Source organism: Delphinus delphis, chromosome 19 (genome assembly GCF_949987515.2).
Source record: "Delphinus delphis chromosome 19, mDelDel1.2, whole genome shotgun sequence".
NCBI classification, from domain to species: Eukaryota; Metazoa; Chordata; class Mammalia; order Artiodactyla; family Delphinidae; genus Delphinus; species Delphinus delphis.
The window spans coordinates 28,763,119-28,778,549 of NC_082701.1; the positions used below are offsets into that span (position 1 = coordinate 28,763,119).

The 15,431-nt window shown below is 35.6% G+C and overlaps 1 protein-coding gene across 1 annotated transcript in view; it reads right to left on the bottom strand.

Moving 5' to 3' along the window:
- BRIP1 (BRCA1 interacting DNA helicase 1) overlaps positions 1 to 15,431 on the bottom strand; it is a 195,935-nt gene that overhangs the window by 42,000 nt on the left and 138,504 nt on the right. Inside the window, 2 exon segments of the mRNA XM_059996631.1 lie at positions 8,468 to 8,589; positions 9,600 to 9,759. Of these exon segments, the coding sequence (XP_059852614.1) occupies positions 8,468 to 8,589; positions 9,600 to 9,759 (282 nt within the window).

Genomic DNA, 15,431 nt, shown 5'->3' on the forward strand with positions numbered 1-15,431 from the left:
TGACCTCAGGCTCTATTACTGGATCTGGTTTCCCATAGCTTAGAATAAAGTCTCACATCCTTAAAATGGCACACAGGGCCCTAAATGATTTGGCTTCTTAATAAGTCTCCCAGCCTCTATTCACATGCCATTCTCCCCAACTCACTCTCTTCCTCAGCTTCTTTCAATTCCTGGGAATAGCTATCCTCTTTCACACCTCAGGGCCTTAGCATATGCTGTTCTATCTGCTGAGAATACTCTTACCCATTCTGCTCACCTACATAACTCTGAGCCTTCTTTCCTGTGTCAGCTGAAATATCACTTCCTCAGGAAGTCTTTGTTTACCCCTAAAGACTAGGTTAGGATCCTGTTATACATTCTCATAGTTCCTGTGACTTTTTTCTTACAGTCTTCATCACAACTGCAATTAATTGCTTCTTTATTACTTTAATTTCAACATTCCTCACAAGAGTGTAAGCTCCATGAGACAAGGGGCTATAATCTGTGAATGTATCACCATGTCACCAGTCTATAAAGTACTTGGTACTCTAGCCAGATATTCAAAAAGTGGTTGTTTCACTTTTCTGAATAGTCTTAATAACTTGAATAGTTTTATAATCTGGCCTTTGATGAGGCCATTCCACTTGATCAAATGTTTGTATGTTTGAATCTCAACATAGACAAGATTCAAATCTCATTTCTCTGAGATTTGAATTTCCATCTATTTTAGGCAAATCACTCAAAGTAAATGGATATCTGGATGGGAGGTGAAAGGTGCTGCTCAACTTCACTTTCCCTAAGCATTGGAACACCCAGACCCTGTCCAACCAAAACATCCTGTTACACATTCAAGTACTTTACTAAATTATAGACATCATTAGAAGTAGCATCTTGTTTATTTCCGCACTTAACTGTATTTAGTACAAATCAGGCTCTTAGTGAAAGTTTGTTACTGAATGAATAAATGAATGCTAAAACACTCAAGATCATTAACACAATGATAAAAGTGATTCAAAAGGAAAATACGAATATACTCAAAATTATTAGTAAAGGTTTTTGTTTCTGAAATCAAGTTTGTCTTGATATACTATAATCCCTTGCATTCCCGCCTCCATTCATCTCCTCAGGAATATTCATATTGCTGTCAAAGCAACAAGAATAATGAAGGAACAACAGTCTACTTAAAAAGAAATGTCAGATTCAAGAATTCTAATACTGCCATCATCTAATAATATTTTGACACCTGAAAGCACTGGTTTAATGTGCACTCAATTTTATTAATGCTGTTATCCTCTGGGGCAAGCAAAGGATAACAGCCCTTTTCTGAGGTTTTATGTGTGTTTGATATAAAGTCAATAACTAACAAAATTAAAATAGATGCCAGTATCTTTCAATCATTAATGCAATTTTTCAAAACTGATTAAAAAATAATATACTTAAATAGTCCAGTATCTTCAGAGCTAAAACAAGTTTCCCAAATGAAAAAAGGAATTCATAATGATTATCATATGCCAATACTGAGATAACTAATCAGAAATAATTGTAAGAGCTCTTCTGATATAGAATATTACCATCAAATTTTACTAAACTTGTTGTAGAAATCTAAGATACCAACTGGAACATTTTTAAAGCATAAAAATTTTTAGGCACATGCCATGGTTTTATGCATTTTTTTCAGAGGAAAAGGCACAATACCCATGAAGGGAGAATATTTTTATATACTACTAAATTGTGCTAAAGAATACAAATAAAATGGAATTTTAAACTCTAAATATCGTACCTTACAACGTCTCACAAATTATGCCCATGCCACCAACTTGAAATGTGGATGCCTGAATTATAAAGTTGAAGTCTGTCTAAGTTTTTATATCATACTAATTGGCCAAAGGATTTGTTTTAGATATCCACTAAAAGGGCAGTGTTGTTATACTGTGACTTAATTGCATTAAAAGAAAACAACTTTCCTTTTAGTTATATTTTTCCACCAACATCTAATCATATAAAGGCCTTGGTTCACTCTCCTGTCCCTCAAATACTTTGCTTTAGTGCACAGAAAGTTTCCTTTTTAGCTATTACATGATTAAGTATGTCCTTATAGAATGATAAGAAGCATCTGGGAAAGGTGGAAGTGAAAAAAATCCTCACCAGGAAAGTTAGCTTAATGCCTGTCCTTCAGAGTGGCCCGTTATCAACATTTCACAGTGGGTTTCTTTATTTTCAGGTCCCTGAGGTATGTGCAATAAATTATGACTTGAACTAAACAAGTCACACTTGGCTCCAAAATGAAATTTTCCTACCTCTACTTTCTAGTCCCCAAGGTGGGAAGAGGAAATCCTGGTCACAGCCAAAGAAGTCATATTTTTGGCTCTAACATACATTTTCCTGCTTCTCTAAAAGCCTAACTCTGCAGTTGAGACTACAAGAGTCTTAAGTTAGTATTTTAAACTGTATTTTAATTTTGACTTCCATAATCTGTCTCAAATTTAAGAAAAAAATTTTAGTATCATAAAATTAAGGTCATTGCCCTCTTTGTCCCACTCAAATCACTTTTCTAACTCGGACACTGACCTTAACTCTTTAAAATATGAATTCAAATAAAACAATAGAGAAAACAAGACAGAAATAGATTGTTTTGTTTTCATAAGATAGAATATTTCCACTTATTCTGCATGATAGGCTGAGTACTAATGTAAAAGAAAACTGTGAAGTCCTAATTTATGGTCCAGTAATTTGAAGTATTGTTTTAGGTTTGGAAGAGCCATTTATGGAACTCATTTAGTTCATCAATTCATTTTATAGAAAACCAGAATATGGCAGACACACCCTGAGGTGACTCCCAGAGAGTCATGTCTTGTATAATCCTCTCACCTTGAGAGTGAGCAGAACCTGTGACTTGCTTCTAGCCAACAGAATGTGGCAAGGGGATGGGGTAGACACTCCCTTGATTAGATCATGTTATAACGCAAAGGTGTGAGGAAGTTACTCCTGTTATTATGTTGTTGTATGGCTCCATCTTAGGAGACTGGAGCTAGACAGCATCTTGTTGGCCTTGCATAAATAACCTGCCATGCTGTGAGAGGGCCTGTGAGAAGGCCACATAACGAGGAATTCTGAGTAGCCTGCAGGAGATGAGAGCAGCCCCTGGCTAGATCAGTCCTACAACTATAAGGAACTGAACTCTGCCAACATCCTAAATGAACTCGGAAGAAGACCCCAAGAGCCAGATGAAAAAGCAGCCCAGCCAACAACATTGACTGCAGTTTTGCGGAAACGTGAGCAAAGGACCCAGCTAAGCCACACCCAGGCTCCTGACCCATGGAAACTGTGACATAAGAAATGTGTGCTGTTTTAAACCACTATGTTTGTGGTAATTTGTAACACAACAAGAGAACACTAATATAAAGAGTGGTAGCCAGTATGATTAATATACTCTCTCCATTATTATGCTCTACTATGTATTAGGGTGTAAAATGCTATTGGAATTGAGTATTCCCTTCATAACTCCTTTAATGATTTATGATTGTAACAACATACTGTACTGCCTTATTATAAGTAATATTAATGTTTACTACTGTCCTAGTCATTATCATCAAATAATGATTACTATCATTATGATGCCTTAATTAAAGAGTCCAGGAATGGAGGGTTGTTGTTTTTTAATAACAATGCCAAGTAAAACAAACAACAAAACCAAATTACTATTTTGATAACTTATATTAAATATACTGAACTTTGTTTTATTTTAATTAATTTTACTTTAATATTTAGTATATATTTAATACTTAATTATATTTAAATATATAAGTATACATATATTTAAGACTTTAAATATAAATATATTAAATAATAAACATATTAATCATTAATTAAATCAACTTATTGAACACTCACTATATTCCAAGGCAATATTTAATTGTAGAGACAAAGATATTTAAGAAATTGTCCTAATCTTTGAGGTAATCTAACAGATTATAAAACATATTTATAAACACTAAAATATAATATAATGAAGGCAGTGTAAGTATGTGCTTTAGGAAGTAATAAAAAACACTGGTAAAAATAACTATGTAGGTAAATATAAAAGCCAATATTATCATACTTTTCGTTTGTAACTGGTTTTTTTCATGTGATTTAAAAGGCAAATGCATAAAACAATAACTGTAAATTATGTTAATGGCACACAATGTATATATAAAGATGTAATCTATGACAATAACAATATAAAAAGGGAGAGACAGAGATTAACTCCAAGGTAACACTAAGAAAATAACTGAAAAATATACACAAAAGGAAAGAAGGGAATCAACATAGTACATAGCAAAAAACAGCTAAACACAAAAAAGGCAATAATGAGTGAACTGAGGAACAAAAAGCACATAAGACATGCAGAAAACAAATAGTTAAATGGTAAAACAAGCCCTTCCTTATCAGTAATTACTTTAAACGTAAATGGATTAAACTCTCCAACAGAAAGGCAGATATTGGCAGAATAAATTAAAAAACATGATCCAGGACTTCCCTGGTGGCGCGGTGGTTACGGATCTGCCTGCCAATGCAGGGGACGTGGGTTCGAGCCCTGGTCTGGGAAGATCCCACATGCCGTGGAGCAACTAAGCCCATGTGCCACACCTACTGAGCCTGCGCTCTAGAGCCCACGAGCCACAACTACTGAGCCTGCACGCCAAAACTACTGAAGCCCACACACCTAGAGCCCGTGCTCCGCAGCAAGAGAAGCCATCACAATGAGATGCCCGCGCACCGCAACGATGAGTAGCCCCTGCTCGATTCAACTAGAGAAAGCCCACGAGCAGCACCAAAGACCCAACGCAGCCAAAAATAAATTAATTAATTAAAAAAAAAAAAACATGATCCAACTATATGATGTCTACAAGAGACTCATTTTAGATATAAGAAAGTTAGACTCATTTTACAACATATACAAAACTTTACTCAAAATGGATCAAATACTTAAATTTAAGAGCAAAAACTATGAAACTCTTTGACAAAAAACATTAGGGGCAAATCTGCATGACCATGGATTTGGCAATGTTTTCCTAAATATAACACCAAAAACACAGGCAACAACAACAAAAAATGAAGTGAGCTTTATTAAAATTTCAAACTTTGTATTTCTTTTATATCTTATAGAAGTGTACTATTATTTTCAATAACTTGTTTGATCATTTATAAATTTTGAGAAATCCATAATGGTGCTCTGAGTTATTTCATATACTCAGATATTTCAGGTACTATTATATTCTGGTCATTTCCAGAAGATAAAAGTCCTTAATTATTATAAAAATTGCATATCTATACTCTTAAAGCTTATAAACATCAGTCTTTTGAATGAATGCTTTATAAATATCCTTTAGTTATTAAAAAAAAAAGGCCAGGACTCCTTTTTGGAGTCCTTATTCTAAGCCCTTTGCCATGTGTGGTGGAAAATACCCCCTTCCCCCAACCCTGCCACTGCTGTTGACTTTGGGCTTGGGCATATGACATACTTTGGGCAATATGTTAGTAGATGTGACATAAACAGGTATTTGAAAAGTGCTTACACAGTCAAGCCTGCTCTCTTGTACCCTGCCATTGCAATAACATGCTTTGGCTGGTCTGTTGGTCCACAAAGGATGAGATCCATCAGCACAGCTGATCCAGTTGAGTGCAACCTATGTTGGTCAAACCATAGCAGGGTGACTGAGCCCAGCTGAAATCATCTGTTGCCCACCCCACCCTCATAGATGCTGACCCACAGTAAATGACTGGTATTTTAAGCCACTGAGTTTTAGAATTGTTTGTTAGACAGGAAGAAGTGATCCAGACATATGCAACAAGAAATACACTTCCAAGTCTTTCCAATAATGACTTTTCCTCTTTTTCTGTCTGTCCCTTGATCCTGCAGCTCAGACTACTCTTGGGTCCACCCTACTTGTCCCTTTTAGGAACCACTAGGGAAACTCCTTTAGAATCACCCTCCTCTCCTCCCTATGCAGACCTCATTGAAGCTTCTGTTATTTTGCTATTTTATACAACTGGAGCCATTGGAATTCAGATAAGCACAACTACGACAAGTAGGACCATTACTGAGGGATGTCAGAGCAGGTCACCGGTATCTTGTTTTTTAAACAACAGACTGAGATGTTGCCTGGGAAGAACTTATCCTGAGGAAAGAAAGCATTAAGAAATCCAAGATTGGTGCAATAACAACACCCAGAATCACAGTTGTTGGGAATGACAGTAGAGAAAACAGAAGGTAAATGTAATTTTTTTTTCCTTCACAAGTAACACTTTATTTAATTTTAAGGATTTTTCAAAGAATAACATAATAAACACTTGTGTTCTCCCCATATTTTCTTTAAGCTTGTTTTTTAGTAAGACAGCTATTATAGGAAAAGCTAAAGCCCTTTTGATAACTACCCCCAATATCATTCCTTTCTCTTCTCAATCACAATCACTATTATGAGTTTGACGTGAATTCTTTCAGGATTTGTTACTTTGTGAGTGTAATATTTAGTACAACCTAGTTATTAGCCATAAAGCTCCTTTTCCAGCTCTCAAGGACTCATACATAGGTCCAAGAATGAAATAAGATACAAGCAAAAGTTGAAAGAGCTAGTTTTAGGGGGAAAAATTTATATTTAAGATGTGGGAAGAATGCGTAGTAGAAAGTGTGGGAAAGAGATTCTCTCCACTTAAACAAAGCAGCGTTAGTACAGTAATATAGGGCCAAGGTAAAATGATAAGACATCAAAAAAAGACAGTACCACTGCCGACAGCAGTACAATCAGCAGAACTCAGCTTCAGTGGAATGAGCACTAATACTATTGATGGTGAACACAACAGTTTTCTTGAGTGGATGTCTACTGTTTCATCAGTAGTAGTAGTCAGAGGCAGCATTAGCCACTTTAGAATAGGAGCCCTGGGAATGGTCATCAGCACTCTCAGTGGTAGCACTGGTGGCTGGAGAAAGGCAGTAGAAGGCACCAAAGTACTGTAGGCTGAAAGGATTAAATACCTCCTGAGGACTTTCAGAAATTTTGACAAGGTCCAGAGGTCAGGGAAGAGTAGAAGCTAATTAGAGAAATATTATTACTGTTACTACTATATAATTCACAGTGTCTAGTAAAATATTATCAATAAAGAAGATAACTGCCTAGGGAAAGAATTCTTGTTTTAGTATGAGATCCTAACAGGTTGTATCCTGGGAGGGATATGGATTATACTCATCAGAGTCAGCTCAGTGGCCAGAAAACCTCAAGTCTTGGTCTCAGGTTGCTAGCAACTTCAAATTCCTGTAGGAAGTAAAAGAAAATCCTCCCCGATAAAGATAACATCACCTTAGGCTTCAAATTATTACTACAAATAATTTTTCAAGTATGTTTAGCAAACAATTAGTGATAATGAAGCAAAACTCCTGTTTCTGACCAAGGTAGAATACCTGGTTTAGGAATATCCCTCCCATTTTAAGTAACTGTAAAACTGGACAAAACAGATAAAGCAACTGCTTTTAGGGAGTAGACACCAGGCAGCCTAAAACTGTAATCTCAGAGATAAAATAATCTCATAAGATCCATTAGGTGAACTCTATGATTCTCAGCTCTCTTCCTAGGTATAATTTTCCGACAGTAGCACAGAGCACTGAAGTACAAGCAGAGTATGGTGTTTCTGCCGAGCTGAAATGGAAAATATCAGAACTTGAAACAGTGAAAATCACTAAAATCTGCAGGGCAAGGCATGGCATTGGAGAGAAGGGATAGAGATAGATAGAGAAAGGGCCCTAGAATTCCCCGGGGGCTCCCTGTCAGTCTGCGACTAAGAGTTTGATAAAACACAAATTGCTGGGCTCTACCTCCAAAGCTTCTGATTCAGTAGGTCTCGATGGAGCCTGGAAATATCTATTTCTATTAAGTTCCCAGATAATAGTGATGCTCCCGACCCAGGACCACACTTTGAAAATCACTCTTACTAAGCAGAAGACAGGGTAAGTTAAAAATAAAATAAACCCGTATCTCCTAAACCTTTCTCACTCATTCTGAGTCACTAGAGCATTAAAATAAAATGTCTGGGGCTTCCCTGGTGGCGCAGTGGTTGAGAATCCGCCTGCTAGTGCAGGGGACATGGGTTTGAGCCCTGTCCAGGAAGATCCCACATGCCGCGGAGCAACTAAGCCCGTGTGCCACAACTACTGAGCCTGTACTCTAGAGCCTGTGCGCTTAGAGCCTGTGCTCTGCAACAAAGCCTGTGCTCTGCAACAAGAGAAGCCACCGCAATGAGAAGCCCGTGCAGCGCAATGAAGAGTAACCCCTGCTCGCCACAACTAGAGAAAAGCCTGTGTGCAGCAACCAAGACCCAATGCAGCCAAAAATAAATTAATTAATTAAAAAATAATATAAAATGCCTGAGGATACAAGAAAAATGTCTAATTAACCTTACACAAAATCAACAACTTCTGTGATAAATAAAACTTCTTAAGGCTTTGCTGGCCTACCTGTAGATCTTTCACATTTGGAAAAGGAATTCCTATTGTTATGACAGCACGGGCGTTGTCATCTGAGAAATCCAGACCCTCACTCACTTTACCACGACAAACTGCCACCAGGAGGGCGCCATCTTAAGCAACAAAAATCAACATTTTAATAAGCACACTCAAAATTCCCAGAAATTCTTATTCTTGTCGTTTTGAAAAGATCTGATTATTAAGTAATTATAATACCAAATTTTAAAGAAACAAAATTTAAAACTATTATAAAGTTTTTAAAATTCAATGTCTTCAAATAAATAAAAGAAACAAAATTACATTTAGGTGCAACATGGTAGAACCAACTTATAAACTGTGTATCTCCCAGTTAAACTATACAGAAAAACCATGTCAGAGTAGTAACTTGCATGTGAGCTGAGCAACTGTGAACCAACTGTTTTAACTTTAAAATACTGAATTGAAATCACTATCTTTACCACCAGAATGTAAAGTTATCAGAATGATTTAAATAACTAATATTTACTATATATCATATTGAATCAATATTATATTGAAAAGTATTTAAAACACACATACACAGAATACTCTGTGTATAAACTTACCATACAAGGATATTGACAATTATGTTATAATATCTTTATGATGTTGCACTGTTCATAAATTACTATTAGCCCTTCTTGTCAAACTTTTTATGGGCATTCTCTAACTTTGAAATTTAGCCTTCAGTTATGTTTTGAAAACTCAAGTTTACCTTATGTAATAAAATATAAGCACAAAGTATATTTTTTACATAAAAATGTACGGCTCATTTGGCTAGTAAGGAAGATATTAATGCATACTCTACCTACCTTCTTTAACAAAACATTTTAGTTAGCGTAAGGAAGTCTATGGGATAATACCTGAACGCATGCCATTTCATAAAACTGAACTGTCATCTTCAAGTGAAAATATTCATAGGTGAACAACTCCAAATAAAAGAATTTCTTTAACCTATGTTCTTTTCACTTAGGATTATAAAATATAATTTTTCTCAAGTGCAATTCATTTAAAAAAGATAACACAAATAAAATTCTAACAGCACCAACTTTTCACTTTATGGGAAAAATTTTTTTTCACTGACCATCAAATAATTTCCAATTACCTTTTTCTCCTTTGTACTTGATCGCATCATAGTACATCTGCAGTAATTCATCAAAATCAGTTTTTTCTCCTCTCTGTGGTTCTACAATGACTGTCTTCACCAACTCCAGATTATGCCATACACCAGTGGAGAGCCAACGTTCTTTTAACTTTTCTAGTAACTGGAAAGGGGAAAGAAAAAAAATGTTTTGTGTGTGTGTCCAACTGAACTTACATTTATTTGTTGAAAGACCATGTGACTACAATGGCAAGAGTATTAACCTTTCTGTGTTTGACTCCATAAAAAGAGGAAAACAATTATATGTCATAGAGTTGTTATTGGGTAAATTCATTAACTGATATAGAAAGCTTTGAATGATGTCTGGCACCCAGTAAGAGCTCCACAGATGCTAGCTGTTGTGGCTGCTGTTACCATTACTATTACTACTAACATTACTGCTGCTACTGCTACTGCTTCTATCATTGCTATCTTAGGGATTTCAAAAGCAGGAAAAAATTACTTCTGTCAAAATTCATAAATTTTAAGTTATCTCTAAATCTAAGGTGAAGTTCTTAATATCTTTAACTAAAGATACTTTAAATGAAGATTCTTTAAGATCATTCTACCTAGTCTATAGGCAGCTATGCTGTTTTAAAATTTGATCATCATTAATAAACTGAATTGAGTAAATATATAAACAGAGATTCAGGTAGCCAACAAGTAGAAAATATAAAGGCACAAATGTAACATTTACAAAAATAAACGTGCTAGATTACAAAAGGACTTTCAACAAATTTCAAAGAATCCTTATCAGATTAACCACATATCCTAACAACAATGCAATTTTAGATTAAAAGTCAATAATATTAAGTTAGTGGGAAAAAACAAACATACAAGCCCGACACTAAAGATTGTATTCTGAAAGAGCATATGTGTTATATGTCAATTATATTTCAATAAAACTGGAAGAAAAAGAAAATAAATAACAACAAAAAAGAACATATGGTTTAAAATTTATTTTATTTTTTTGGCTGCACCACACAGCATGCAGGATCTTAGTTCCTCAACAAGGGATCGAACCTGTGCCCCCTGCAGTGGAAGCACAAAGTCCCAACCACTGGACCGCCGGGGAATTCCCAAGAACATATGGTTTAGAGAGGAAAACACAATAAAATTCATGACATCTTTAGATATGAATGATAAAAAAGCACCCATAATTCGAAACATGTGGGATGAGGTAAAGGCAATACTGAGAAATATGCTTATAACTTGAAATGTATTTAAAAAATTTAAAACTATTGGAATTAAGCATTCTTTTTAAGAAGCTAGAAAATTAAACAGAAAATGCAAAGAAAGCAAAAGTTAATAAATATAAGAGGTGAAATACATTAAAAAAGACAAAAGCCAGTAGTAGAGATTATTATGATTTAAACTGAACTGCTTTACCTACTTGTTTTATGCAGAATTCTATGCAATATGGACCAATTATTACAATACAGGCAAGCACCAAGAAATTACTGCAAATTCTCTAGAGAAAAAAACTAATTTTTATAAGATGGTTTATTTCCTCAGAATTTTACCTTATCTATTTTCAGAAATAATCTTAATAAGATTATAAAACAAATTTTTTTAAAAATCACTGCTATGGTCTAAATGTTGGTGGTCCTCCAAAATCTTTTTTTTTTTGCGGTACGCCGGCCTCTCACTGTTGTGGCCTCTCCCGTTGCGGAGCACAGGCTCCGGACGCACAGGCTCAGCGGCCATGGCTCACGGGCCCAGTCGCTCCGCGGCATGTGGGATCTTCCCGGACCGGGGCACGAACCCGCGTCCCCTGCATCGGCAGGCGGACTCTCAACCACTGCGCCACCAGGGAAGCCCCAAAATCATTTTTTGAAATCCTAATCCCCAAAGATGAAGGTATTAGGAAGTGGGGTCTTTAAAGGTGATTAGGCCATGAGGGCGGAACTTTCACAAATGGAATTAGTACTCTTATAAAAAAGATCCCACAGAGCTCCCTTGCCCCTTCCACCACAGGAGGACACAGCAAGAAGCCACTGGCTTCTGACAGGAAGAGGGCTCTCACCCAACCATGCTGGCACCCTAATCTCGGACTTCCAGCCTCCAGAGCTGTGAGAGATAAGTTTCCGTTGTTTACATGCTACCAAGTCTGTGGTATTTTGTTATAGCAGCCAGAACACACTAATCACTAAGAAAATCACTAATTGGTAAAATAGTTCACTGCATATTATACATTGATCATGGTGTCCTGATCAATAAAAATAAAAATTCCCCATAACACCATGTTAACAGGTAAAAAAACATAGGGATATTATTAATTTAAAAATCTTCGAGTGCCTCAACGTTGGCTATTAGAACTTGCTTTTTGAATATGCACTTTCTGAATCAAAGTTTCTAACCATGCAAATTCTTAGTCTGTTCTGGCTGCTGTAATTCAGTTAGAAGAGTGTAAAAATATCCCAAGGATGTAAAACCAGATGAAGTGTGTCATGAATTTGCATAATTGTTGATTCTTAGTAGAATGAAATTCAATGGTGGTATACCTTTTTCTGAAAACACAGATAATATTTCAACTCTTTTTCCTTGAGTCTGAGATAACAGCAATTTCAATGTTTTGAACATTCAAGATCTGGAGAAGTACCTAACATTTTACTTAAGGAAGACCATTAAGTTGATGATTCCAAAATATAGTCCATTTTAATAGACTAACATCTATTTAAGAAGGGAAACCTGAGAAATAAGAAAGAAACTGGTTCAATGCACAAAATTCCCCCCAAAGAAATCCAGTAGGGAATTCTTCCCCATTATACAGAACAGAATTCAGAATATCAAAGAGTTATACATGCTTTAGAAAACGCCTAACTTTGTGTTCACAAAAGCTTAGAAAATTTTAAAGCAAGAATGATATATGCAATATTTCAAAATTTGTTACAAGAAAAGACATTTTATCCACTGATTTTGGATTCTAAGAACTTCAGAAATTTATGGACAATGAAAATGGTCACAGGTTTGTAAATAAATCGTGCGTATCACAATTAAAAAGTACGATATGCACTATCAATCACTTCAGAAAACTTCTATAGCAAATACAGATTAAACTGTCACATGTTACTACTGGGTCTTTAAAAAATTTTACCTGCAAAATAAAGCTGTTAAGCTTGTTGACATATCTGAAGGAACTTTTAGCTTTAAAGTTCTTTGATTCTATTAAATTTTAAAAACTGAATTGTCAGGGTATAATACTGACATATAAGATTACAATTTGGAGAATAGGAGACAACGAAAAGGAGAAAGGTGGGCCACTCAAAAACAAACTACTTTTTTCTAGGTTTGCATTAGATCTGAAAAACTTTATTGTTAATGCAAATTTTATAACTTGGGCAAAATTTTTTCCCTATATAAATCATTCAAATTTGCTTTAATTTAAAAAGGAAAGACTATTTAAACTATCTAAACATAGCTAAGAAGTTATTAAAGTAATTTGTTTCAAGAAAAAATTAATGCAGTCTGACACCTATTACCCTTTCCAAAGGTATATTTAGAGCCAGGTCCAGAGGTATATTTTGGGCAACTCTAGCAAAGCTGAGGCAGCAAGAGACAAAATATCGATCATGACTAGAACTCTTATTCAGAAATCTGCTCTTCAGTTGTATCTATTGTTAATGTGTTGGTGAGAATATGGAGAAATTAGAACTCTCATACACTGTTGTAGGAATATTAAGATGGTGAGGGTGCTTGGGAAAGAAGTCTAGCAGTTCTTCAAAAGGTTAAACATAGAGCTACCATATGACCCAGCAATTACACTCATAAACAAATATCCAAGAGAAATGAAAACATATGTCCACACAAAAACTTATATATGAGTGTTCACAGCAGCCTTATTCATAACATTCAAAAAGTAGAAAAATCCAAATATCTTTCCATTGATTAACAGATAAGTAAAACATGGTATATTCATACAATGTAATATTATTTGGCCATAAAAATGAATGAAGTACTGATGCATGCAAGAACATGGATGAATCCTGAAAACAACATACTAAGTAAAAGACGCCAGACACAAAAGACCACCTATTGTGTAATTCCATTTATATGAAAGTTCCAGAATAGGCAAATGCATTGGGACAAAAGTAAATTAGAGGTTGCCCAAGGCTGGGGAAAGGAGAAAATGTGGTGGAAGACAGGGGATTAAATGAGTATGGGGCTTCTTTTAAGAGTGATGAAAGGGGCTTCCCTGGTGGCGCAGTGGTTGAGTCTGCTTGCCGATGCAAGGGACATGGGTTCGTGCCCCGGTCCGGGAAGATCCCACATCCTGCGGGGCGGCTGGGCCCGTGAGCCATGGCTGCTGAGCCTGCTTCTGGAGCCTGTGCTCCGCAACGGGAGAGGCCACAACAGTGAGAGGCCCGCGTATCGCAAAAAAAAAAAAAAAAAAAAGTGATGAAAATGTTCTAAAATTAGTGAACTTTGTAAATCTAATAAAAACCACTGAATTATACACTTTATATGAGTGAATTGTATGGTATGCAAATTATATCACAGTAAAGATATTTTATTAAAACAATGATAAATAGGATACAGAACTTCCAAACCACTAAAAAGGGAGGGGGGCAAAAAACCCAAGTCAATAGAATAAGGTAAACAAGACGGGAAAAGAGGTAAAAGAACGCACAAAATAAGATGGTAGAAAATAAGTCCAAATACGCCAAAGAATCAAAGCAAACATAAAGTTAACTCATTTATTAAAAATGAGACAATCAGATTGTTTGGAAGAAGGGAGGGAAGGAGGAAAGGAGAGTGGGAGAGAAAAAAAGAAAACCAGCTATATATAAGTGTCTCTATATATTTTAAGAGACACTTAAAATTAAACAACAAAGAAACCTTGAAAATAAAGATATGGAAAAAGATATGCGAGGCGTATATTTATCAAAAGAAATCAGGTGTATCACTGTCATAAAAAAATAGACTTCAAAGTAAAAAGCTTTAAAAGAAACACAGATATATATTCCATACACATAAAAAGTGCATCTGGGCTTCCCTGGTGGCGCAGTGGTTGAGAGTCTGCCTGCCGATGCAGGGGACACTGGTTCGTGCCCCAGTCTGGGAAGATCCCACATGCCGCGGAGCGGCTGGGCCTGTGAGCCATGGCCGCTGAGCCTGCGCGTTCAGAGCCTGTGCTCCGCAACGGGAGAGGCCACAACAGAGAGAGGTCCGCGTACCACGAAAAAAAAAAAAAAGTGCATCCACCAACAAGATATAGCACTCATGAATCTCTATGTACTTAAGACATAGTTTGAAAATATGGAAAGAAAAAACTGGCAAGAAATACAATGATAAACTGACCAACTCCCTAAATACTATAGAGGACTTCAACATACCTAAGATATCTACAAATGAATTAGATGAAATATGAATATAGAAGATTTAAATTTATAAGAATCATCAACCTTATTCTAATATATATAGGAAACTTGGCGCTGAATGGAAAATAATAATTCTTTTACATGTGGAACAATATACATAAATTCACAAAGGACATATCAATAAATTTAAAAAATCTGGAATCATACAGATTCACTGGAAATAGATATTAACAGAAGGGTCATTCATACCCAAACAAATAAATTTATCTATATAGAAATCTGAAAAAACTCCCATAAAATTCTAGGTTGAAGAGGAAAACAAAATGGAAAAAAAATAACTTAGAAACACTGTAATTATTCTAGGTCCTTTGCTTTTCCATATGAAATTTAGAATCAGCTTGTCATTTTCTACAATATGTCAATAGCAGCATTATTTAAACAGCAGAACATAAAAACAAATAAGAAGACTAGAAAG